Consider the following 26,974-nt stretch of genomic DNA (forward strand, 5'->3'; position numbering starts at 1 on the left):
GTGCAATTTTATTTGAATAAAAATCATGGTGTCTTTTTTGACGATATTCCTTTCCCTCTTTCCTCATTACTCATTTCTGATTTTTCGACATTGCCACTCAAGATTTGTTCTATTTGAAATAAGAAATTCTGGCTTCACCCAAGATGTTCAATGAAGATAGTTGAACTTACCGATTTCTATTGGAACAAAGTAGAGAAAAAATATGCCTGGTTTAAATTTCTTAATACAAATGGGTGTGAATCCAAAAACCTGAAAATTCCAAGTTTACTGTTAAAGTTAAATCAGAGAATAAGTTACCGACCAGCATAAGCCAGGCTTAATCGTTGAGTGTAGAGTGTAGGAGGGCCTTTAGTGACTATCTCAGACAAAATCATTGCAGGTTATTATTATTTATTATTGGTTTTCTGTGACCTTCACGAGTTCCGTGATAAATTTCGGCTCTTTTTTAGACTTTCTTGCTAGTGGAATCGTTATCTTTTTAGATCATGACTCGACGTCATGTTTTTAGAAACGATCATCGAATTCAGTCTAGTCATATGCGCAAACTTTTGAATTCGTGTCAGATCTGTGCTTCTTGTTTTGAGATTTCAAGGGTTCAAAAGGAAATTTCGAATTTTTGTGGAGTTATCAATCAATGTTATCTTAAATCGTCGTATTGGATCTGACCTTTAATATAAAATATAATATAATAATCGTCATTGAGATGGCTTTCAATACGGGATTATTGGTTTTAACAAATTTCAAACAAGTAGGCTCTGTTTTATCCTCTGTTCAGCAACAGGTGTCTAGGATCTTGTATATACAATTTTTGAATGCATTATCTGAAAATACAAGCAATATCCAAAATAATTTGGTCCCGTCCTTATCCAAATATAGTCGAGAGATTCATGGGATTTACTCTCAGGTGAGCAATTATTTATTCCTTGCCTTCTCTCAATTTCTTAAATATTTATTCATTTATTAGGCAGCCAGACACTGTAAAACTTTAGATGTTAGAGTCCTTCTCTCTGGTCTCAAATATGATAAATCTGTAATTAAAACACAGTCCCCAATAGATGTTGTCATATTTGATAAAAGGTTCAATGAGACTGAAGTCGTTAGTTTCCTGAATAAGAGGGTCAGTACATTAACTAGAAATTACAAAATTTTAACTTTGGACAATGTACCCGAACATAACCTAGGAATGAACGTTGAAGGGCTAACGGAGAATGTAGAGAATAAAATATTCAAACATGGGGTCATTGGAGGTACTTTTGATAGGATGCATTCCGCTCACAAGTTATTATTGAGCGAATTGGCTTTGAGATCAGACTCTAAGATGACAATAGGCATTACGGATGATGAAATGATCAAAGGTATGCTCCCTTCGAGGAATATAAAGAAACTTATGATATCATAATTGAAAGTGAATTTTTTGCAGGAAAAATTCTCAGTGAACTCATTGAAAACCTCCATACAAGAGTGGATAATGTGAGAAGTTTCATGACCGACATATGTCCAGAAGTTCCCTGTGATATTGTTCCTATTTCTGATCCATTCGGGCCTTCCATTGTTGATCCCACAATGGATATGTTGGTTGTTAGTCGGGAAACTCTTAGGGGTGGTCAGAAAGTCAATGAAGGTTAGCTTTTCGTCTCTCAAAACGTCATACTATTTATCACTGTGAAATTTCAGTTCGTGCATCGAGAAACCTATCTCAGCTCTATGTTCACCCTGTCGAGTTGTTAGAAGAACCCGAAAGTGGTCCTGAGGAAGAAAAAAAAATTAGTTCCAGTACTATGAGGATGAGGTTATTAGGAACGCTCTTGAAACCTGTGGTAATCAACACTAGAATTCCAGCGAGGCCCTATGTTATCGGATTAACAGGTGAGAAAATAGGAATTTGTTAGAAGTTTTAAAGTCAATAGAATTTTTCAGGAGGGATTGCTAGTGGAAAATCTGGAGTTTCTGGTTGGTTGAAAGAGCTGGGGGCTCTGATTATAGACGCAGACAAAATTGGACATGGGATTTATGCGAAAGGCAAACCTTGTCATAAGCTGTTGGTTGATAAATTTGGGGATAGAATTTTAGCGGATGATGGAGAGATTGATAGGAAAAAATTGGGGGCTATCGTGTTCAGAGATAGAGTGAGTTAAATGGATTATTCAATGAACAATTTTATCTTGATCGTTTACAGAATGAACTTGAGAAACTGAACAGCACAGTTTGGCCAGAGATGTTGAAGGACATTCTAGAAAAAGTGAAGAATGCGACCGAAGATGTAATTGTGATTGATGCAGCCATTTTGCTACAGGCCGATTGGCAAAATCACTGTCATGAGGTAAATATTGAGCATTTTGGTTTTTCATTTTGTTATTTGTGAATATTTAAGGTTTGGACAACTGTCATACCCAAAGATGAAGCTGTCAAACGTCTCATTGAACGGAATAACCTCAACGAGGAACAGGCCTTGCTGAGAATTCAAGCACAACCCTTGAATTCGTCATACGTAGAGGCTGCAAATGTCGTGTTTTGTACATTATGGAGCACGGAATACACAAGGCAGCAAGTTCATCGAGCATGGAAATTATTGCAGGATCGAATGGAGGTTCCACAAAACAAAAATGAGGCTTGCTCGTAAAATCGAAACAGTAGGACCAAAGATATTGTTTATATGTTTTTATACAAAATATTTTTGTTGTATTGTTGCTATTGAATTTTATAAGATCGTTAGTGTTGATTAAAACTGATATTTTTAAGTAACGACTGCCTAATTTATTGGTTATCGTCTCCTTTCTTGAATTGCATCATTTCTCTTAAATCTCCCAGTCGGTGCTTATGAAATTAGTATACCGGGTGCTTTCAAAGGTGAGGCTGTCCTTGACAGAAGAGAGAAGTCTCCAAAATGAGTAATTTTATCAAAAATTGTCCATATGAAATATTCAAGATGGCTGAGCTACAACCCCTAGAATTTCGAAAAACGATTCAAAACGCAAACAATGAATGGTTCACTACATCCGAGTCTATCTGATTAGTTGCACCGAGTCACTTGAAGAAATTGTTGTATCATGCGATTTGGGGTGCGAATAGTAGAAAATTGACGACAGTTTATCGAAAGTGCTTATCTTGACAGTGTTTTAAATACACCCTGTATATTGATGTGCTCTGGTGATCATAACCAGAAAAGGTTCCTTTGATAAGTACAATAATTTCCTCGCCTTTCCTATTTCTCAAGCTTTATTTACAACATCGGTGGTTAACAATAAAGAAAACAATAAAATTTATGAAAATGTAATCAATAAATAATAATTAACAATTGAAAAGTGTACAGATGCTAATATTAGGACACAGCAGTAGTTTTTCATTCTTCAGCACATGTTTAGATACATATTTAAAATAATATCTATCACTTACACCTAAAACTGAGCTTAAAAAAGAATCAATATGTATTTAAAGCAACTAATATCAGCTCATTTTCAAGCTAGATATTTATTGCTTTCCTCCAACATACAATACTTTCTCAAGATACCCGAATGTGAATAATAAAATTTATATATTCCAAAATCTTTTAACAGCTTCTCCCCTTCTTAAAGCCATTCCGTCTGGCTTCTCGAAGGCCAGTACCACCATTTTACTCAGTACCTTAATTTCATTCTCGAAAATTTCTTCACTGGAATCGTCAAGGTGTTCAGTAATATCCCACTGAACGGAAGGTAAAGAATTTATGAGCCTTGCCGATTTGGCAACACTTGGTATTGTATGATGCTGCAAACTCTGAAGCTCCCACAACGAACTGTTAATTGCGTTACTTTTCGACGGACTGGTTTCCTCCATTATGAATGGGTCTGTATTGGAACTCTTTTGATCTATCCGGTTTATTAAAACTTTCAGGCCTGGATGTCTGAAAGGAAAAATGACTCGTTCATGCCCACCCCATTTTCATGCGGAACAAAATTGTAGATGGAACACACAGATTTTTTCACTTGTGCAGATAAATATGTCCCGAAAGACAAAAATTTTATAATTTCAGGATTAAATTTCGACATTTAATATTTAGAAATATATAAAATCCGAATCAGATCAGTTTTACTCACCTCAAAATAAGATTTCCCACCAGCATACATATTATTTTTATATCTTCCGGAGGTGCTATAAGAGCCAAGCGGGCCAACCTCTTGGCAAAAGCAGCTACAAGACTCTCTGGTAAGTGAGAAGAACTTAGAAATAAATCTGCTAAGTAAAATAATCTGGCCTTGTACTTAGTATGGAAAATTTCTGGCTCGAACATCGAATATAACTTCTTATACACATCGGGATAATCCAAATTATGAACTTGAATCATCGTAAATATTCCCTGCAAAGCCAACAAACTGACAGGTCCGCCAATATCCAGACTGTCCATCAAAAAATCGGTGAGAAATAAAGGCTTCTCTAAGTATTTCAGCACATTTTCAAGAAGCACAATTAGAACTTGTTTATGTGTTGCTTTTGTGTGTTCCCATTGCATCACGCAACACCAAATTTTATTCAACACTTTCCTTGTTACATTCTCATCAAAGTTGAATGATACATCTGAAACAAATTCAATTCAATAAAGGAGGAGAAGTACACATAACCTACTTCTGCAAAAATTATTAACTATTTTATATTAGGCAGATAGAAATATTAAAACATACCTCCATCAGAGCATAACAGTTTTTCTTCAGAATTTTTTTGTATTTGCATCTTTCCAAGTAGACCCAGATAATTTAAAATGTATGTTTCATTTGGGTTGCTCAACTTTTGCGTGAGAGAAGGTAAGAGTTTCCATGTGTTGAAAAGAATGTCATTGTATGTTAAATATTCAGTGTATTTGTTTATCAGATGTGCGTTATTACTATTACCAAACAGTATTTTTATCAATACTGACTTCAATTTATTTAACGGGACATAGCACATTTCACTAGAGTTTATATTTTCAAGAGGATGCTTGCCTTCATTGCAAATCAAAGTGAAGGCGGTTTTCAAACCTGTAACAAAATAACATGATTAAATGGACTACGAAAAGTACAAATAGAAGCTTTACCTTGTAGTTGGATTTTATTCGAGTTATTCTCCAAGCAATCCAAAACTCTTTGAAAAAATTTCTCATATGTGTTTTTCAGCCACATCTTACATTCATTCTCTTGAGATTTCTCAATAGGCTTCAGGGGAACTATTTCGATATACATAAATTCCTCCTTCAGAAGAGTTGAGAATATCAACTCTAGAGACATTAAACATGATGGGACATCTGTACCTGAATCTAGGTGTTTTATGATTTCATTTATTATTTGAATCTTCTTACGGTTCCCCAAAAATTCTTGTGCTTTCGTTCTCAAAAACTTCGCCGATTTTAGCTCGTGGGTAGACATTTTAAAAAATCATTTAATTATAAATTTGTATATTTACCGAATCCAAATATTTCACTTCAATGAAGTGACAACTTAACAAGGAATGAAGCAAAGAGGTTAGAACCATAAAAGTGTTTTAGATCTTCTTCACTGAAAAATATGGCAACACAGGTAGACATATGACATTCCCGAACCTGAAAAAGGATGATGGTTACTCTTTGATGATATTCTGTGTCTTGTGGTGGCTGAGCTACCCTAGCGACATCTTGCGGGTTTTTTGGAATTAGCCACGTCACATCATTTTTTGGTGTAGTAGACGTGTGATTTGGATCTAATAAGATTTAAATAATGAATATATTTAGGCTTCTGGGTGATTTATCCCATCTTTTAGCAATAATAATCCTTTTGCTCAAAATATGGAAGACAAGATCTTGCGCGGGTGAGTTTTAAGATAAATTTAAAACTTACCGGGTTTATTTACAAATATAGTTGAAGTTTTGTATAATTTTTTACACTGTTTACAAAAGGGGGTTCATGTACCCAATTCATTGTTAAATTATAAATATTGTTGCTTTTTATGGCGGGACAATAGGGATAATTATATATGAATCGGAATATTACCCATATAACCTTTCATTTTTAGTGGGTTTCCTTTGATTTATTTCTTTATTTTTCCAGGCATCTCAGGAAAAAGCCAGGTTCTATTCACACTAGTGTATACTACTAGATATTTGGACCTTGTTACAACTTATGTTTCCCTTTATAATTCTACTATGAAAGTGGTTTTCCTAGTTGCTTCATTCGCTACAGTCTACCTTATTTATGTGAAATTCAAGGCAACTTATGACCATAATCACGACACATTTAGAGTGGAGTTTCTTATTATACCAGCATTTATTCTGGCTTTAATCATCAATGATAACTATTCGCCATTTGAGGCAAGTAGAGTTTTCATTTTTTGGTTATTTAGCTGAATAGTTTCTTCTAGGTATTATGGACCTTTAGTATTTACCTAGAATCAGTTGCTATTTTACCGCAACTGTTCATGGTATCAAAAACAGGAGAAGCAGAAAGTATCACATCTCATTATCTATTTGCACTTGGATCCTATAGGGCCCTCTACATCTTGAACTGGATTTACCGTTATATTACCGAGAACTATCATGATCTTATTGCTATAGTAGCTGGATTCGTACAAACAGTCCTTTACTGTGATTTCTTCTATCTTTATATTACAAAAGGTGAGTGATTTTTTATGAATTTAAATTGTTTTCTGACGGATTAGATTTAGAGATAGGACTAATTATTAACTTTTTCCGGGAGTTAGTATGGTATATTAACAAGGTTGATTGATTTCTAGATTTGTTTGGCTTAGTATCCAATAGATAATACATTGAATTTTATCAGACAAAAACAGATTTCGCTAAAATGTTGACCGTTTTAATTTCTCCAAACTATACAATACAAGCGTGTTTTTTTCATATTATTGCTATGAGTATGAAATTGATTTTCGTGTTGAGTTTACCTTACCGGAAGCAAAAAAATTTTTTTTGAGAAACTATTTTGCAACTTCGATATTGAATTTCATATTTTGTCCTTGATTTACAGTTCTCAAAGGCAAGAAGCTGCAGTTGCCTGCCTAATTATTGGTTGCTTCAGTAACACTTACCTAAGAAGGAAAGAAATTTCCTGGTGAGTTTAGTCAGTGAGGATACCAAAACATCAAATTTTCATTTTATCACTAAAGAAAAAGTTGTTTTATTATCTCAGTTTGTGAAGTTTCGATTTGTTAGTTATACATTAATGTACATTAATTACAGAAGCTCGAAATGTAAAAGGAACTGATTCCAAAAACCGAAATATTATGGTGCAAGTGAAGTTTACCACTGAAATAAAACAGTGTTGAAGTATTATTTTCCACTAATTTTTGAGTTTTGTCACGAACTTTTTTTAGGTATAAATTTTTAGAATCTGTCGGTGCAAAATTTGAAATATATATTCAAATAGAATTTCCTAGTTCGAACGCAACACGAAGCGAAATTTCAACACTCAGAAATTTTGTAATCTTTTATTGATTTTTTGTTTATTTTCCATCCTTTATCTCCTGCCGTTTTTTTTGTTTCTGCTATGGAAATGGCTTTTAGAATTCAAAGTATTTATGAATGTACCTTTCCCGAAATTTTTAGCCATAGTGAGAAGTGTATATACTTTTAGCTGCTTAATATAATGATGATTCCAAACACCTATATTTGACTTTGTCAGTATAAAAACTAATGAAATCTGTTTATACTTATTTGTATTAGATTTGATGAATTTTTGTGTAGGTAGTTTTTGTTACTCATCGTTCTTAGAAATAAATTCAATGTTTCTAGTAAGTAGCCTTCTGATGATTCACATCTCCATTCCCGATGGTTATTTCGGAATTGGGATTGAAAAATCCTTTCGTTATCTTAGAATAAAATATAGATAAATGGTGTTTGAAGGAAATGAAACGAAAGTATGTGTATCAGAAACGGTAAAATCACTTTTTATTTTACTGGATGAGTTACATCAAACTTATGATTAATATAATCTAAGTACAGCCTACAAATGAAATCCGGTTGAAGAAAGAAGCGTTCTTCACTATTCAGAATGTCGATAAGTTCAATAAGTCGCTTCCAGCAGGTGATTCTTGTTCTTGTCTGCGTCCGACTTGAGTGGAATAGTTTCTTCGGGTCCTGTCACTGTCACTGGTATGGGACTGGCTGGTATCTTCATCATTATGTGATCATCATGGTCCGATATCGAGTCCATGCTACAGAGTGTATCACTGGAATGCGTTCGCACTGATGGGAATTGTGAGGGTCTTAGGTGATCTGAAAAATATTAAGGACTTTAAAAAAGCTCAAAAGAAGTGGTCACAAATGTGATTTCCGATGAAATTTGGTCCAAAATTAACTCACCAAGACCTTCGTTGATGAACATGGCTCTGTGTTCATCCAACTGACTAGCACTGCAAAGTGGGGTATCCACCTCCATTGTTTTGTGGAAAATGGCGTAGTCCACTTCGTATTCTCCCGTTTCTTTCTTGAAAGAAACGAGGGATTGGAAACGGTGTCCCCATAATATTTCAGAGGGTAGGTAGCTTGACCGCGCCTGCGTTGTCATGCCTGTTGATTCTATTACACCTTCTGCGAAAAAAAACGTTGTCAATTTGTGAGCTACTCCACTGTCTACTGTCGAGCCTTACCTAAAACAACAATGATTTCGAAACGCTCCCTCAGGAGGTCTGTAGCGGACATATGATACAAAGGAGAACCCTTCTCAATCTTGTGTACTATAGTGGTGGGCCAAATGAAGAGAATTTTATCCTGCTCCCCATCGCAACCGACCTGAAAAAAGTATTTTACGATAAGGAGGTGTTTCAAGACCACGGTTACACCGAGCTCATTTAAATCTCGAGATTTGTTACTAGAAGAGTTGGTCTTTTAGAATATGTATCAAATTTAGATCTGCGATAATTTTCCTGGAAGAAAAACAACTCTAGAGTTGACCTTCGAAATATTCCCAAATAGATGAGGTTAGTTGAAACTTCCTCAAGACCGAACGGTTGCGCCGAAATGGAAGAAATTCCCAGATTTATTACTAGAAGAGTTGCTCTTTCAGAATATGTATCACATTTAGATCTGCGATAATTTTCCTCGAAGAAAAATTACTCGCAAGTTGATCATCGAAAAATGCCCTAAAAGATGGGGTCAGTTGAAACTTCCTAAAGACCGAACGGTTGTGCCGAAATGGATGATATTCTCAGATTTTTTACTAGAAGAGTTGCTCTTTCAGAATATGTATCACATTTAGATCTGCGAATATTTTCCTAGAATAAAAACGCTCTTAAGTTGACCTTCGAAAAATTCCCAAAAAGATGGGGTCAATTGAAACTTCCTCAAAATCGAACGGTTCTGGCGAAATGGATGAAATTATCAGATTTATTACTAGAAGAGTTGATCTTTTAGAATATGTATCACATTTAGATCTGCGATAACTTTCTTGGAAGAAAAACTACTCTAAAGTTGACTTTCGGAAAATCCCGAAAAACATGGGGTCAACACGTATGACATCCAGATCTACGATGATTTTTCTGGATTATTCACTCAAAACTTGATATGGTAGGTGCCCTATCCGTTATAAACATCGCCACTTACCTTCAATTCAGTTTGGTAGAAGGGTATACTCTCTCCCTCCTTCGTTATTTTATGTTTGATCAGCTGGGCTCTAACATGGGCCTCAATTATATGACTTTTCCTCATATCCCCAACTCTGAACATCAGACAAGGTATGCCATCTCGGTGACTAACCACAGCAACCCTATGGAATAACTGAATATAGCATGCTTCAATTAGATTATTTTTGATAGATATTTTTAGGATTATGTATAGTAACAACGATACGAAACGTGGACTACACACTATTCATACCAATTCCGTAGCATTGTCTCTCATCAGTACAGTGCAGTGTTGAATACCTCAACCAAAGGTGTAGGAATCTGCAAGAAGTCAGGTTTGGTTGAGTCTTTGCGGGACAGATGGCGCATCGCGGAGAATTTGAATATATTTCTCACAGCGACCCACTTTTTTCGCTTAAGGCCCCATCCTCCGGTTGAGGTATCTAACACTGCACTGTACCGATGAGGGACAATCGTTCTGAAACCGGTTGGTAGTTGTACAGAAATGTAGCAGTTTGATGCATCATAAGAAAAATGAATGCCTGTTCAGTGATGTAACCGTAAGAAAAAATTCGAATGGTTCCACCAGAATCAGAATAATGGGAAACTCAAAGCCATGAAATCATTGCTTACCTAGAAAATAGCAACGTCTGCGTCCTCTTCTTAGGTCTAGACAATTTGGCGAAAACTATTCCCACCATAAAAGCTTGAATCATAACTCCAGTAATACTTTGTAGGCACATAACAAATATGGCTTCCGGACATTCTTCCGTTGTCGTCCTTCCTCCGTATCCTATCGTGTGTTGGGTCTCAACGCTGAACAGGAAACAGGAAGTGAAGCCTTGAATGTTTTGAATGCAGGGTGTCCATGGTTCGGTACCATTCTGCGCAAAGGGAGAGCATTGAAAGGATGATTTCTTGAAGAAGGGTTTTTCAGAATTTTGGTTGACGTTTGGTATCGAGTAAAGATCCTGAGGACGTCATTTGTAATTGCTTTGCAGAGCTATTGGTTTTGCTTGATTAAAAATGTTGATATTTCGAATTGAAATTCTCTTTGAACCATTATTGGTTAAAGCAAAGATTCTGGAAATTATTTATTATTAGTCTAAAAGGGAAACATATTGACGTGTGAAATTTCCGATGTTTAGTCAATACTGATTATTGTTTATCGATATCCAAATAAATAGATGTTTCCAGTGCTTGAACCAGATATCCACTTCTCAGTGATCAACTACTCGGAATTAATTGAAAACGACCGAAAAATATTTGTTTTGTTGTTATACCGATTGAAATTATACGAAATTGAATACTAGTCTGACCTTGTCGGCCATTTCCAGACAGTTCAGCAGGCTGTCAGTGGGGGTTTGGTATTTCATCTGAATGATTGTTCAAGTTGGCTCATTTGAATTTTTTTTTGTGAAAAACGATACATTCAACAGTCCATGGATGGTGTGTCAAACATGAAACTTACTAAATGCTCTTCGTTGAGATCTCCGTGCGTAAAAACTATCAGCCACCATACCAGAGCGAAAATCAACCAGGACAATATAAAATTCAATGCGAAAACCAACAACGTCCATCTCCACTGTGCGTCCACAAGGGTCGTGAAGATGTCCTGGAGGTATTTCCTCCTCCTCTTGGCAACATTGCCTTGCACCACATTGCAGTCGCCATGTTTGAAAATAATACGTTTTCTTATTCTTCTAGCGTTGAATCTTGACTGACGGTATCTGTGGAGAAGACAGCCGATTGTTAATTTTTTCTGCTATTTCGCAAGAGGTTTTTATGCGTTTTCCACTATTTCAACGTGACAATATAGGTACGGTTACCTAACTATCATCTAAGTTATCACAGCTGTAATGTGTAGGCATCCTTCGGAATAATTCTGAACATTTATTGTGTAAGTTTAATTCGATGCTTCAATTGCCATCGAGATACAACGGTACGATCAGACACAGAACATAAACCTTCTATTTCTAAATTCCATAGGGTACTTGACGACGGTTCCTCTGCTTAGAATGAAAAATAACTTTCGATATCTATGGAACTGGTGACTCTAGATCATCTGAATTTCATCAATAGCCACCTTTCACTCAATAATAACGATAATTACCGGCAATCGTGTTAGAAATTCAGAACCATAAAAATAACGAACCGTGGCGTCCATTTCAGATGTTGCCAAACGTATTAGGAAAATACACGGATCGAGATATCCATAAAAATTCATCTCCAAGTAGGAAATCGTATTTTAAAAGTATCATTCCCCGGTTATCCCTTCAGCGGCTTTTTTAAATGTGTCAAGCTGTATATAGGTGAGAAGTTCAACTATATTTATAGTTCTATGGACATTATTCACATTATTTCATTTGGGGAAAAAAATTTGTTGCTGTAACCATGAATGAATCGAGGATGAACTCAAATGAATGGTCTGATGAATCATATGATAATTAGACGCTTGGAAAAATGCAAATCATTTCTGAATAAGGATGATCTAATAGATCGATGACAAAAACAGTCTAGTTTCGAAGATAAATGAGGACTTGGAGGTCTTTTAATTACAATCATTTGCAAGATTTGTTGTGAAAATGATTAAGAGGAATTATGCAGGTATAGTTGCTACGCACGCTGTATGAATGACACCGAGCAGGCAAAATAAGGTCCAGCTCCCACTCAGAGACTCGAGTGATGAGAATTGATATAATTTCTCGAAAAGTCGCTCCAATTTCCTTTAAAATCCCACCCTCCGTTTGGAATATTTAACGCTGCACAGTACTTATGAGGGACAATGGTCCCGAAAACGGTTTACAGTTGCGTTTAGATGTTTTGACTTGATTATGAGTGGATTTATGCTAGGTATCACGATTATTCTCCCTCCTCAATATCTGAAAGCAATTATGAACTTTCAAGGAAGATAATTTTTGGAGTGTCGAGCCATCATCAAGTACCTGTATTTAAAAGGGTTAAGAGGTAAGCAGATTTACGAAGATATGCTTTATACCCTTGGTGATCAATGTCCTTCGTATGCGACCGTGAAAAATTGGACTGCAAGCTTCGAAAGAGGTAAATTTTCCATTGAAGATGATGATCGGGAAGGCCAGTTTCTGTGTCAGTCCCCAAAAATATTGATGCAGTTCATGACATGATTTTATCAGACCGTCGAATTGGGCTAAAACGGATATCTGAATATCACGTCAATTTGGATATGAGAAAAATAGCTGCAAAATGGATCCCCAAATGTTTGAATGTTGACCAAAAGCGTGCAAGGGTAGAAGCATCTCTTTCGATCTGTGCTCGATTTGAAAACGATGTAGACTTCTTTAACCGAATTGTTACTATGGATGAGACTTGCGTACATTTATACGATCCAGAAACAAAGCAACAATCGATGGAATGGCGACACTCTGGTTCTCCAAGACCTAAGAAGTTTCGTGTCCAAAAATCTGCTGGAAAAGTTCTTGTTTCAGTTTTTTGGGATTGCCATGGGGTAATGATGATTGATTTTTTGGATAAGGGTAGAACAATATCCGGAGATTACTATTCGACAATACTGACCACTCTACGAGAAAAAATTAAAGAGAAAAGAGGCGGAAAGCTATCCAAAGGTGTCTTGTTTTTGCAGAACAACGCCCCTGCAGACAGATCTCATGTTGCCATGCAAAAAATTCGTGATTTAGGGTTTGAATTGCTAGAACACCTCCACTTATTCACCAGATTTGGCTCCATCCGACTATCATCTCTTTCCTCAACTGAAAAACAGTTTAAAAGGTCGAAAATTTTCTTCCAACGAGGAGGTGATAATAGCTGTGGAGGTCTGGTTTGCAGAGCAAGAAGAAACATTTTTTTTGAAAGGTCTAGAGACGTTACATGTTCGCTGTAATAAATGTGTCCAATTAAGAGGACAATATGTTGACTAATAAAATATTTTGACATTGAAATTTTGTTTGGTTCTCTAGTAGGCTAAGAATTTTCAATATATCCTCATAAGTGTTGTAATTTATACCTTGTATGATAAAATAAGCTTTCACGTATAAAGAAAATTCATGCACCTGGACCAGGCGTGTAGCCAAGCCTCTTCTCCAGAGCTGGTGGCCTTGAAGGCCAACATGGACATCTGAGACAGGCATCTCTTGACTCCCGATATACTCCCCATGATGGCATCGCCAGTCAACGAAGAATAATTAACCATTAGATTACCGCACACAGCCGTCTAGACCTTAACGTCGATATTTCCACAACGGGGTATCACAGTTTTTTCCATCAAAAGTATATTATACTCTTATTCGATCACTTCACTTATTCACAGCACGTTGCAATTATTTTCTTCCAGTTTATTTCCACTGTCACAATTTGTTATGATGATGAACGTTCTTGTTTCTATTTTCGAGTATCGAGATATCAACGTATTTGGAGTTTACGCATCGATTCAACATGTTGAGAAAGATGATTGACGTCGATTCTGTAAGCAGTCGGCTAGATGAAATGCTGGCTTTTTTCTCTCATGAGTGGTTCGATCAATAAAGGATATTTTTAAAATTGTTCGAGTATCATTTACAACTCCTCTCTTAAATAACACTCATATCCCAGAGTGGGTTTTTCAAATCATATTCTACATTCTACCAGTTGGGTAGTCGATATGACTTTGAAGTGGTTAAGCACGCTAGATCAGAAAATTCATGACAAAGACTGCGATCAGACAAGGATGAGCCTTTGAATTGTACATTTATTTCAACACAAGATTCTTGAGGTCAAAAGAAACGCTTTTTATCTTCACTATTTTTTCAGATTCGGTCTAGATAAAAAGATATTGCCATTTTAAGTTTTCATTATGAGCTATGCCAGCCCTGGAAATCTAACACTGAAGTTTTTCCAATTCCAAGCATTAAATATACCATTTTAACCTTGGAAATAAGTTATTATATTAGAAAAACAAGCATTAACTCATTTCTTCTATCCCATTTTGTTGTTATCGTTATTTTGAAGGGAATATTGTTTCTCCAGGGGTGGCATAGCTCATTAGGAAAACATGAAATGGCTACATCTTTTTATCTAGGCCGAATGGTAAAGGAAAAAAGTGTTACTTTCGACCTCAAGAAGCTACAGTTGAAATATATGTAGAATTCAAAGTGGTGTTTTTGACTGAAGAAAAAATGAAATATGTTTGGCAGCTGATGTGTTTTCTAAGGAGTAAAATGTCCAGCAGTTCGAAATAAGAGTAAATGGGCCAAAACTATCTGTCCAGGAGCGTAATAGGTTGTCCAAGGAGAAACTCAAAAAAAAACTTATCTCGAAAAGCCCTTTTCATTTAAATCCCAACCTTGATGAACTTGAAGGGGTAGTTCGACGAAGGCAGATGAAGGTTGTGAAGTGGAATCTTCTCCAACTTTGAAAATAATGAATTGTTTGACCTGTATCTATATATTATTTGACACACCTCGTATATTGCAGCTCCTACAAGTATTGCATGGTCTATATCCTCTATATCGAATAATGAACAACTTTTGATCGAATTCTTTACGTTTAACAACATACAATCGTGAATTCGGTTATTGACATTTCATCATTAATTCCATCCTTACATTGCAAAGAGGTTTGAATACGATTCATTAAGGCGTTGAAATGAAATGCAACAGAAAGAACACAACATAATCTATTAGCGTTCAGACAGAGCGGACAACAAAGCTCGGTAAATTAATATCCTCTATCAGTCTATGCGAACAAACAGTGACTTCATAACTTCTTGGAAATACGATTCTGACGTAGCAGAACTGCTAAGCTCGGAACAGGTAATCGAGGAAGGAAAAAATAAAAGAGACTTACTCGTATTCATAAGTTTCCCGTGGCACATCCACGCTAACTGACATCTCAAGTGATAAAAGGAGAATAAGTTGTGGATTTCATTCATAACTGCTGTACCAGGAATGGCAAAAATTATTATATCAGTCGTTTATTATGATTTCTATATATGTTGGACTCGTTTTAATTGACCGCGACACTGGATCAAAGAAACTGATTAATTGGGTTTATAAATTAATTTAACGTTATTGATAAGAAATGGGGATTCGCTCAAATCATTGTGCATTTATACAGGGTGGATCTTTGACTCGTACAAATGATTTGACAGTAGATTCTAAGGTCAAGGCGGTGTCAGTAAAACCACAAGGATACAGAGTTATATTTTATTTCACAAAAGACTTGATATTGTGTGGAGGGTTTACAGGGTGAGTCCCTGTTTTTCTTTTGACCCCAAGAATCTACTGTTGAAATATTTGTACGAGACATGGACTCACCCTGTACTGTTTTTTTGTCAAATTGTGGTCTGAAAGCTTCAGATATTTCAGAAAAGGAAGAAGACTTAGAAACTCTGGATTCTTTGTGAAAAATCCATTCATTTCAGGAGAATCAATCTGATTTATTGAAATTTGTTTAATTTTGTAAAAGCAACAATTACGCAATTTAATGTGGAAGTTTGTTTTAGAATCCACATATACAGGATGTTAATGAATGAGTGCAACAAACTCTAGAGGTTGATTCTGCCTGAAAAAATAATGGCAATATTTCCACAGTTTAACGTGTTGATGCTTGTGAGCAGAAAGGAATTCTTTCTCAACAATATGTCGAAATGTTGATATCCCATCCAAAGAAGTGTTTCAACAATCGGAGAACTCGAAATATCACTCAAAATAATTCTCAAGGTATTAAATCGAAAAAACCTCTTGATATTAAATACAGTTGTCTTCAATTCGACTAAATTCTCACTTATACTAAAAATCGAACCAGAAAAACCCACCGTAATACATCAGAAAAGTCAACATTTCATCTGAACGAAAGCAAACAAAATTTCACTTTTAACAGAATTGTCCTTTACCGACACCAGCGGCACTAAATTCGATACCGGCATGAATTTGAGGTAACGCAAATAGCCTTTATCTATTCCAATAAACCGATATATAGCTTCGGAAACGATAAGACCGTTTTCTACAAGTTGAACTGATCAGAATAAACGCGTTCAACTTAAACATATACGTCGTAGTCGTTCCTAGCCTGAAATAAGTCCGTCAATAACGTTTACATCGTTTTTTGTTTCATTGTCAGTATATTTATTGCATCTGTCAATGGTGGTTTGTTTAATTGAGCTACTTTATTGTAAAATATGCACGATGAATGTTGAGATTCACCAGTGTCGGAATGCGAAAGACGTTATTCAATGTACGGGGGGTTTTCAGAAGCAAAAAACTCTATGGGGAACCACGAATTCATATGATGAACGTAATATAGACCAGGAGATCAAACTTTTGGGCCCGATTTGCCTTAAAAAAGCGTAAATAAATTAATTCAATAAATACCGAGTTAATCTTTGGTGCTACCCACCCCTGTCTGACAAAAAGATTGTCTTCCATTTAAAAAATTTATTGCAAGCTAGACACTTGCACCAAAGAGTATCAACTCTTGATACTCTTTGCTTGCACTGTATGTGAAATATAGACGTATGTCTATGTCTATGATGTGAAAGGCTGCAAGTCACAGATTTATGTCAATGATTGAAGTGAAGTGTTTAATTTGTTGTCTTGTGACTCTTTATTGTGTGTTTTATTCGTTTTTGTTCTACTTTCGAAGGTAGGTATGTTGAAAAAACTCAAAAAGTGTTGCTATATTTTACGGTATGTTTACATCACATGGCAAATCATCAGTAATTCTGATACTGCTTACGTTCGACGTAACAAGAGCAATATACGCGAATAGAACAAACACACTTCCAGAACAGTATACAGTACACCCGATAACAATTCAAATTAACCGCAAAAACTTCTCCAGCGTGTATCTGTGATGTTTCGACATCAGAGAGCGTTTTTCGCGACCTTTGACGGTGAACTAGTCGCCTCTCTTATGCGTTTTGATATTTTGGCGACAGAGCATGCATTTCTGTCTGTATCAGACTCATATAAAAAGTAAGCAACAACACCACCACTCCGTGTTTATTTTTACAGATAGGCGAACCAATTTCGACTTATAGCTCGACCGTAAAGTCATAAGGTTCAGGATCAAATTGGAAATATCAAGAACCTTGAATTGTAAGTATGTACTCTAGATGTCTGATCTGATAGGAATTTATTTTTGACCCTCGGGGAATGATCCCAGATCGGGAGCAGGCTTTATATTTAGTCGAGATGTTATTACAGTTCGTTTCACTTTCTCCCAAAGCAAAAACACGGAACGTATGGCCGTTTTCGATCTATGTTCCATATTTTGACAGTTTGTTGATGTGATTGATGATCGATAGGTTTCGGAGTTTGGTAAAGGTCAATCAATCTCGAACGTTTTCGCCGCTCCTAACAATTTAAACCACTCGATCAACGAATTCCACTTCGGACTAGAAGAGAGGTAGAAAGTAATTTGCATCATTGTTTACGAAGTCAACAAATGCCACATAAAGCAGAGAATGTTGGCACACAGAATCGCAAATCCGTTTCTTGGCCTCCTTCTACCGTGAAATTATACGAGAATTCCCGGAAAATGATAGACGTACAACCGGGGAATCACGGAAGTACTTAATTGAATTTAATTCGTATAGTTATGTAACGAACTGAAATTTTCATACAGATAATTTTTCTCTGGAACTTATTACCAGCGGGCTATTATCATCAAATGAATCATCCTGGTTTGGTATCTAAGTACCGCAATGATTCATCTTTTCAACGTGTGGCAACATTGATATACTTTCATAGAAAATTGTTGAGTGCGTTGTAACTTAAACATTAGAGCATTCGATACGAACTATTCAGCATTTTTACGGTTTACGAGTCTTATAAAAGCGATTTCATACCATTTTGTTTTAGAAGGTCAAAGCAAGACTGTAAAATAGGTTTTCCTATTAAATAGTATGCCCGATCAAATCACCTTTGAATCGTTATTGAGACTCTTCTAGCTAAATAAATATAGAACATAAAAGTTATTCCAAAAATACGCAATGCATGTTTTATATCAGAGACTCAGTAAATATTGGCTCTGCATTAGTTTATTTACCTAAAAGACTGGATGAAAATCGTTTTCGATTGTAATTACTGTTATTACTTAGCTTGGAACATAGATGTATATATGTTCCAAGTGTTTTCTATTATCATAGACAGACCAACCACAGAAATGAACTCTTATAAACCACAAATCAGATCAGATTCTAAATTAGGAATCACATAATGTTTCCTCAATGGGTTCATACACTCACCTACTGAACACATGACCATTGGCGAGGTCTTTTCCGTTGGCAGCAGCCAAAGACAACCTGGTGAAGGTCCTGTTGAAACCGCCCAGGAGGCTCGACTCTGATTTCCGTCGGTCCTTGACCAGAGTGGGCGCTGAATTGTTTCCTTGAGTTGGCACAATGATAGGCAGAGGATTCTCTTTGTGCAACAGTCTTTCCCACTCTGTGGGCACATTTTTGTTCTTCTCACTGTCGATCTTTACCTCTTCCAGGGTGTCTTGATTACTGTTGGTCATTCTTTATTTGATCTAGGGATGTTTAAGTAGTTTGGATCACAGATAATGTTTTTTTTCTTAACTAAGGTTTATCACAGCATCGTTTTGAGGAACTTGGTGTAGTTTTCCATTGCGAATTTCGAATTTCAACTGAAAATGAGAGATACGTGTGATTGTTATTTGGAATTTTGGTATCTTGGTAGCAAGTTATTTATAGAAAAGTGTATAAGCTCAGAGGTCATAGAAGAGTGGATACGTTTTGTTAGATGTCAAAGGAATCGTCTTCACACATTTGTGTCGAGAAATTGTGATATAGAATTTCAAAATTGACGCCCACTACGGTGTTATAAGGATCGTTGAACCTTAACCGATAGATGAATCATAAAACAGCAACTTTTCCATTTCGCCAAACCCGTATTTGTCTGAATATCAATATTCTTAATTAGAAAAGGAAACAAGGTGGTCACCGTCGTTCTAGGAAACATAAAAACGTCAGATAGCGTCTATGACTCATTTCGACTAGTAGACACAGCTTGTTACGAAATTGTGCAACAAACCATGTCTTGTTTCTCCGATTTTTGTTGAAACTGCCCGCATGCTGGTTTGTATTTCTGAAATTGCACATACATAAGTTGTTGTATACTGAAGGTCAAACGGTGTCTGTTTCAGAATACAACAATCGTCAATGAAATTTCCCCTCATTTATTTTAATCAGATCTGACATTGATCTTCAATGTGTTACTATGATTATGTTCAAGATCTTCTCAGGCTGAGGTTGAATGGGAAAATTCGCGAAAAGAATAGTTAATATCCAAGTGATAAATGAACATACTTGTAAGTATTCGGGACAAGAATTGGTTTTTAGAACGTGACCTCTAAAGGCTCTAAATCCGGTCAATTCGATGACATCATAAACAAAAACGAAGAAAAAGAATTTTCAAGTTAAGACTGTTAATAAACACTTTTTACTTCTGAGAAAAAATGCTAGGAACTTGAATTTTGGGTAGGTTTTGATTCCTCGGTAGTTAAGTTGGGTGAAATTTTCCTCCGATTCAAAAATAACACTTTATTCGGTTTTTCCACATAAATCTCTGTGATTTATGTTAGAGGAACCGCTAATAAGGAATTAAAAGAGTTGAAATCACTTGGACTGTTGCCAGAAGCCCCATATTGACGTCATTCTCAAATGAAAGCATGTTGTTTCCATATCTCAGACGATATTTGAATATCATTCATATATCAACACTACCAAAACCAGTCAGGTTGAAAATTATTTTATTTAGGATACTACACGAATGTGGAAATTATTATCACTGAATTTCCAGATGCAAATATAAATATTTACGTCAAGTTTGGTGTGGAATGGAAAATTATATAAATATATCATGAAGGTGGGCTAGAATATGCGGAATACACAATCAAAGTTTTAGCTGAAAGATTACACCATTTCGATAGCTTTTTTCAAACCCCACTGCCTCATCCATTGAGGGTGGTAATGAATGACAAGGGTAGAGGTTTTAACTAGTGTTTAGATACATATTTCGAACAAAAAGAGTTACTTGCGTCTTGTAGGTACATCATAATAATGAAGAAAGTATTAATAGTGAGTTATTTATCAGTTTTTTCACTCCTCGATGATAAATCATCAAAATAAGTCCTTCAGAGCCAATGTCTTGGTCTACTATTGTAGAAACAAAACACTAGTTTCAAGAAAATTCATGATTCTCCAAACAACACTCTGGATATTGAGTAGATCTATGAACGTATGGTACGTGTATGTATTTTTACGCAGCAACTTTCAGAGACCAGCAGTATTTTGGAGAAAAATTGGGTAACTGACAGTTACCCTTAAAGTAATATGTCACTCAGCTCTGAATTCTTTCAAGATAAGATGTCCAGAAATTTCAATCGTTAAGATTCCGAATATTATATGTTAAAACAATGGATATTTCATGACAATAGACAATGGGTAAACTCCATTAATTAAAGGGTACCCAACCTGAAAACTATAAATGGTCATTTGTTGGAATTTCAGTTATCTGAATTATGAGTGAAACTGTTGGTTGGAAAACAGGGAAAAATAGAATCCAACCACTTGCGGTTGAAATTCAGATTAGTATTCTTTCGGAGGAATAACGAGAAATTAAAAGTATCTATTTTAGTTACAATCTATGTCATCATTTCTTGGATCTCGGTCTAAATTTCTGAATCTACGCCAAAACTTCTGATATTCATTTGAATGAATTGTGAGGCCAAATTTTTCTCTGGTTTCTCGATATTTTTCAGAAAAACCTTACAAAATGGATCAAAAGCTTCCGTATAGAGAAAACAGAACGGAAAACATGAAAGCTCGAGCCTTAACTATACTAAGTGACGTAGAAACAGTAGAAAGTCCCACAGAAATCATCACTACATACTTGTGGAAGGATATAAAAATACAACAAGTACGAATTCGACTTTGAATTCCAAATTCATTGGCAATTTCATCCTATTTCTGATATTATTCGATTTTGATCAATTTGTTTTCATAAATATTGGGGTTTTCAATGACAATTTACCATAGGAGCAAAGTTTAAAAGAAATTGGACATATTTCGTTCTTTGACCCTTTCTCTTCTGGTAAGCGAATCAAATTTTGCTGTGTCAGTAACGCAGGAGAATTTATTTTTGAGGCACGTTCTGCAATAGAAAAAAAGCATATAGGTATACAAACTGCTATCGCCTCTGAACAAATACGGTGTTATTTTTGCGTTCAGATAGGGAACTTGCGTTCCTGTTTCCATTGTGCAGTATTATTTGCATGTTTGAATAGCCGCAAAGTACCATTTTCAGATCGAGAACAATGATTTTCAGCTATGTTGTATACGCAGAGCATTTAACACCAAATTTGAAAACGTCGAAAGACAGAGGGAATATCTTCTTGGTTTTGTTCGATTCAATTATAAACTAATTTACTTTGTTGAATGTCATACAGGTGTTCTAGTGTTTTCATCATTCAATTAAAATTGATCACATTTTGTGACATACAGACGGAAATAGATTGTAATTAATGTTAGATTATCTCCATCTCATCTACAGCTCTTTTTCATTTGGAATTGAGCCAATTTTCCTCTTGTTGATTACTGTTTTTAGCCTTTACAAATTCATTCAAAGCGTGAGACGTAGAAGATTTCGATATGGTTGACTACCATCACATTGGATATGGCTTTGTACATAATATAAAAGAGACTTATGGAAAAAACTCTGCGAAACTTTTACATCACAAATACGTTCAATAATTTAGAGGGACCGACAGAACTAATATACAGGGTCTACTAACTAAAACTAGTTTTCTTGACCGAGTGCCTCGTCTGTGTGTATTGAAAATTGAAGGTTATAGTATAATTCCAACATTTGCAGTGTTTTCAGAAATTATCATCAAAAATGTATGATATATCTGGTGTTGCATAAAAACTATTCCTAATGAACAAAAATATGATAATGGGTATCTACTATAGAACGATTTAGTGAGTAGTCATTAGAATCAGAAAAAAACGGTAGGAAAATTACTAGAAATCCCTAAGACAGTTCCGTTCACAGCGGTTAATGTATATTTAAGTGCAAAAACATTAACTTTTAGTTAATGGTTTTTTCGACTTTGATCAACCTATGTGAACTTTGCTGATTTGTTTGGTGGTTTTAGGCAAGTTGAAGGTGTATTTCCACCATAAGAAAATTCTATCCTGACAATTATCGAAATATTCCAACTGGGTGTTACCTATAGTTGAATAACTGCAGTTTGGTCTCTGTAATTTTCAAATGGGGCAATAGAGATACATATATGAATTAATAAGATATGCAGCAACACTTAATGATCAAATCCGTTAAGAGAAAATATTAATATTAAAAAACAGGAAGCTCCAGTACTGTCGAAATAAGTACCTACCGAATTTCAACGAAAAATTCTCACAGTTAAGCATATAAGAAATTTGAATAGCCGAAGGTAGTTGATTCAATCTTAACGTATAATTTTCCAACCATTTTCGAAGTTTGTCGTGCTTTCATCGGTCCAAAGAACGGATCAAAGTTGGCTAGATAATCAGTTGCTAGTCAATGGGTTAGGCTCATTCATATCTTGCGGTTATTTATAGAAAACAGGATTTTCGTAATGATGGGTTACATATGATGTACGGTCATCTCAAACCATTTGATAGATTCTCGGACCGGAAAGTTGGAGATGGTTTGGAGGGGTAGGATGTTGTTTTAATCTGTCTGAAGATATGGAATCAGGAATACCAAACGAATGAAGATATTGAAGTATCAAGTGATTGTTTTCAGGCGTGAATAGTTGGGAAGAAAAAATAATTCGGAGAAATCGATGCATAATGGATGATAATGATAATACGTCTTTAGATTGTATGAAAGAGAATACACAAATATGTAGAGTGAAAATCAGCTTGTTTTGAAGTCTTTGCTCATATTTTTTTTCGTTTATATTCGTGGAGTGCAGAATTGTTATTTATGGGTTTTATGATTTTGGTCAATACATTTTGAGGTTGAAATTACCTTTCAATGTTTATCGTGAACGTTCATGTTACTTGTTATTTCAGTTTTTTGAGCCATTCAAAAGTATTTCCAACATACTGTTGGGTGTAGCATATCACAAGACCCATTTGATTCATCTGGAAGATTTATCGCCCAATCATTTGCATTAATATGCACTAATAATCAAAATTGGACTCTTTTTCTCAGAGGTCCTTGTGAATTGAAACTTCATCTCTCATATATACTTCTGTTATATCAGTATGTGTGCTCAACATTTTGATTTAAGGCAATTTTCTACCATTAAATTTTACCTGAGATTATTTAATCCGAATTCGAAACAATTCAATCTATGCACTGATTCTGAACAACTAAAAACCTTAACAACGACAACATGTTACATTACACCAAAAAATTAACTCAAGTATTCGTGAAATTTCATATGGGCGTATACAGTTTGGTTGCTATTTGAGTCATATCGACCTTCTAGTTTTGCAATTCTATTAGTTTCGAAGTATTTGTTATATGCAGAGATAACAACTTTCATATCTCTGTTTTTCTTAAGACGCAAAAACTTCTTTTTGTTCAGTTTCATGTATCATGTAGGTGAACCATCCATTTTTTTATTGACAAGAGTATAGAAGGAGTATGGCTGTGTTATTATGATGATCTATCTCAGAAATTGGAAGTAAAATGAGAAATTAAGTTAGAAGAAACTTTCATTTTATGCAAAAGGAAGTGCATTTGAGAACGTTATATCAATATCGAGATAGTGTTATTCGCTATATTCATTTGTCAGCTGTCAACCACCAGCAAGTGTCAATTGGGTAGACTACCCAGCATATCCTTGCGCGCGAAATTTGAATTTCGTTCAGTTTTCTTGGTTTTCCCAGGCTCGAGGGCAAATTTTTCGGATTTTTTTTCTTGTTAAACCTTCTTCATAGTATGAGGAAGATTTCAAAGGAAAAATGAATAAAATCGGTTCAGTCGTTTTAACGGCAAGCCATTACACCACAAAGCAGAGCTCTATTTTCATTCATAAAGATTAAATGCCATAAAGGTTCAAAATTCTTATCAACGCATACCTACAATAAAAAAAGCAAGTATGCCTTTATCTTCTCACATTTTCAGTTAAGGACTAAAACTATAACCACTTGGTTGTGATGGATTTTGAGTAATCTGTGAGTCTTTTATGTGTTTAAAGGCCGAGCTTTTGAGAATTAGAGAAGTATGATCTTTCTAGAAATTAAAGAATGATCAATCTTATAAGCGTATGGCTCAGCCAATGCGCTATATCAAAAATTAATTTTTTTTTACATTGATTGTCAGTAGGTATATCCACCACTTTTTGACTTACTCTCGCCATCAGTAACAACTGCTGGGTGATTTTTGTCCCATCCTTCCCTAAAACAACGAATTCTTTCCCTACAATCTTCTTTTAAACGTCTAATTTTAAATCTGCTCCATTTCATGCCGGTCCAAGTCTATAAATCCGAGCAAAGCACGCTGGATTACACGTTACCTAACTTCCAACATAACATTCACCTTTCGAAAACATCTGATCCAACCGGTAGAAAACTAAAGATAGTAGCTATACATTCTTCACTTTCAGCAACTTGCGGTAAAAAAAGACAACGATTCAGTATGTATGTCAAGTATTTCGCTGACAATTTAGGTTGATTTTGGTCGATGAAGTGGGTAACCTAGTTTTTTTAAACGATTCCACTATATTTACAGGTGATTTGTGGATTGATAATGTATTCGTTTGAGGTTAAGACCTATTTTCGGAATGCTCGCGTTGGTTTTGCCACAAATATGCTGAGTCAATATTGGGTAATATTGGAAATTGATACCACTGTTTGAGGAGTCTTATGTATTAAGTAATGTTGATAAGGGTTTGGTTCTTCAGTTCCGTTGATGTTAAACTAAGCTTAAGTAGCTTTGAAATACAGTAAAAGTACCAAATGTAATTTATAACAGCGATTAAAGTAAAATCAGGGGTGTCCAAGTGAATACTACTACCACTAGTGTCCCTTTACTCAAACAACAAGGCCAACGAACAAGTCTATACCGAATACTGACCAATAGGCTCGCGGAATGTGTCCGTTGCCATAGCAACATAGTAAACAGTCCGACAGTCGAATCCTTAACCTAAAACGCACGAAAACCACTCACCTTCGAAGTAAATGCCTCAGTTTCGGACAGAGAAGGTGACGAACTACAAAACTAAGTCAAATAAATACTAGAAACTAGGTATGCACGAAGCACTGTTAGTCCTGAACAAAGAAGACATTGTTACAAAAATGCACTGCGGCTGCACATTCGCGATTGAATAGGGTCCAACGGAGATTGGAACCGTGCCAGTCACCAGACACCAGGCTATCCAGCGTGCGCAGCGCCACCCCACGCGTCCATATGCGCGAATATTTCGCTTAAGTTAAGTCAAGTTCGCGACTTAAGGTTCACGGGAGTGGGATAGGGACGAGTCGGTCCCACCACCGTGACGTCACGACCGGTCCGCGGCTTCCTGGGAATGACATTCAGAGAGCGTGCGGAGTTTTTGAGGAAATTCTCGGACGAATGGGAAAATTTGGGGAAAATAGTGTGTGGAGAGGCACGTGGTTCATTACAAAGTCGTTTCTAATCTGTCCTCATTAAATTGGTCGATTTGAAATAGTCACATTTGGACAAGGCCTTTTTAAAACAGCAGGGGTAGCGGGAAATTCAAATTGATATTTAAAAAACGGTAATTTCTACTTTCGGTCTTGCTTTCAAGGTTCCCTTGATTCAATTCCTCATACGATAGGCGAAAATAGTATGCAACAAGGGCTGAAAATGAACCCTCAGAGCTAAGGACTGCTGAATTCATATTTGACCTGCGGAAAGTGATTTTTTTCGCGCACGTGACACTCCATTTTCCTGCCATTGTACCTGAAATATCATTCTCGAGGACTGATGAGGAAAAACATTACTTTCCCGCACTAGTGAGCTCAAGAGAAACGTGTCCGGCAGTCCGGGACAGAAGATGAAACTGCAGAGGAGTGGAAAATCCAAATCCCCATTTCTATCTGTCAATTTGGCAATGTCATTCATAAGACAACATATTTATTGTCTCAAAAACGCTAGATGTTGATGAATAATCCCAATTTGGACGATTCTCAAATCAAAACATGTGAACGCTTACATCAACGGTCGAAGTTCAAGGTCGTCGGGGTTCGACTGTTTCTGCTCGTCCATTTTCCAAACAATCCGTGCCGAGTAGTTGGGATGCCCGAAGGTTTTGGATGCGATGCGTGCAACATTGCAATTTTTGGACCTTCGCATCCGATTTGATTTATCGAGAATATTTATTGCAAGTTGCATATATTAAACGCGCGAGATCGAACGATTTGCATGAAGTAACGCTTACCGGAAATTAGTTTGGGTCGGCT

General features: G+C 35.9%; 5 protein-coding genes across 10 annotated transcripts in view; 3 read left to right on the top strand and 2 right to left on the bottom strand.

Annotated features, from left to right (window-relative positions):
• The first annotated feature begins 556 nt into the window (after nucleotides 1–556).
• Nucleotides 557–2,742, top strand: LOC123318038 (bifunctional coenzyme A synthase). The gene is made up of 7 exons (XM_044904711.1): nucleotides 557–904; nucleotides 965–1,355; nucleotides 1,421–1,621; nucleotides 1,675–1,866; nucleotides 1,918–2,126; nucleotides 2,177–2,320; nucleotides 2,372–2,742. Exons 1-7 carry the CDS (start codon nucleotides 704–706, stop codon nucleotides 2,618–2,620), a joined length of 1,587 nt encoding a protein of 528 aa, XP_044760646.1. The 5' UTR covers nucleotides 557–703; the 3' UTR covers nucleotides 2,621–2,742.
• A 514-nt stretch (nucleotides 2,743–3,256) lies between these two features.
• LOC123317394 (nucleolar complex protein 4 homolog B) lies at nucleotides 3,257–5,465 on the bottom strand. Its single transcript, XM_044903908.1, has 4 exons — nucleotides 5,045–5,465; nucleotides 4,656–4,988; nucleotides 4,074–4,551; nucleotides 3,257–3,880 (listed from the first exon to the last, which is right to left on the bottom strand). The coding sequence occupies exons 1-4, from the start codon at nucleotides 5,370–5,372 to the stop codon at nucleotides 3,529–3,531; spliced, it is 1,491 nt and encodes a 496-aa protein (XP_044759843.1). The 5' UTR covers nucleotides 5,373–5,465; the 3' UTR covers nucleotides 3,257–3,528.
• Nucleotides 5,466–5,627: 162 nt separating this feature from the next.
• On the top strand, nucleotides 5,628–7,726 carry LOC123317458 (ER lumen protein-retaining receptor). Of its 2 annotated transcripts, XM_044904011.1 has the most exons (5): nucleotides 5,628–5,790; nucleotides 6,030–6,289; nucleotides 6,340–6,592; nucleotides 6,960–7,043; nucleotides 7,172–7,726. In XM_044904011.1, exons 1-4 carry the CDS (start codon nucleotides 5,700–5,702, stop codon nucleotides 6,992–6,994), a joined length of 639 nt encoding a protein of 212 aa, XP_044759946.1. In that variant the 5' UTR covers nucleotides 5,628–5,699; the 3' UTR covers nucleotides 6,995–7,043; nucleotides 7,172–7,726. The 2 variants fall into 2 exon arrangements, with proteins under 2 accessions (XP_044759946.1, XP_044759945.1); XM_044904010.1 differs by having other exon boundaries at nucleotides 6,960–7,726.
• Nucleotides 7,727–7,851: 125 nt separating this feature from the next.
• LOC123317450 (G protein-activated inward rectifier potassium channel 3-like) lies at nucleotides 7,852–25,971 on the bottom strand. Of its 4 annotated transcripts, none has more exons than XM_044903998.1 (8): nucleotides 25,719–25,971; nucleotides 18,773–19,173; nucleotides 11,024–11,282; nucleotides 10,186–10,436; nucleotides 9,533–9,695; nucleotides 8,581–8,722; nucleotides 8,294–8,521; nucleotides 7,852–8,206 (listed from the first exon to the last, which is right to left on the bottom strand). In XM_044903998.1, exons 2-8 carry the CDS (start codon nucleotides 19,042–19,044, stop codon nucleotides 7,995–7,997), a joined length of 1,527 nt encoding a protein of 508 aa, XP_044759933.1. In that variant the 5' UTR covers nucleotides 19,045–19,173; nucleotides 25,719–25,971; the 3' UTR covers nucleotides 7,852–7,994. The 4 variants fall into 4 exon arrangements, with proteins under 4 accessions (XP_044759933.1, XP_044759935.1, XP_044759934.1 ...); XM_044904000.1 differs by lacking the exons at nucleotides 18,773–19,173; nucleotides 25,719–25,971 and adding exons at nucleotides 13,599–14,008; nucleotides 17,260–17,400; XM_044903999.1 differs by lacking the exons at nucleotides 18,773–19,173; nucleotides 25,719–25,971 and adding exons at nucleotides 13,599–14,008; nucleotides 16,340–16,557.
• The window catches only part of LOC123317449, a 206,065-nt gene continuing 195,851 nt past the window's right edge, over nucleotides 16,761–26,974 (top strand). Inside the window, exons 1-2 of one of the 2 annotated variants that reach the window (XM_044903995.1) lie at nucleotides 16,761–17,166; nucleotides 17,538–17,625. The gene's annotated coding sequence lies outside the window, so the exon portion shown is untranslated. The remainder of the gene's footprint in view (nucleotides 17,167–17,537; nucleotides 17,626–26,974) is intronic. The other variant, XM_044903994.1, reaches the window with a different exon arrangement.

The sequence above is a fragment of the Coccinella septempunctata genome, chromosome 7 (assembly GCF_907165205.1).
Source record: "Coccinella septempunctata chromosome 7, icCocSept1.1, whole genome shotgun sequence".
In the NCBI taxonomy this organism is placed as follows: Eukaryota; Metazoa; Arthropoda; class Insecta; order Coleoptera; family Coccinellidae; genus Coccinella; species Coccinella septempunctata.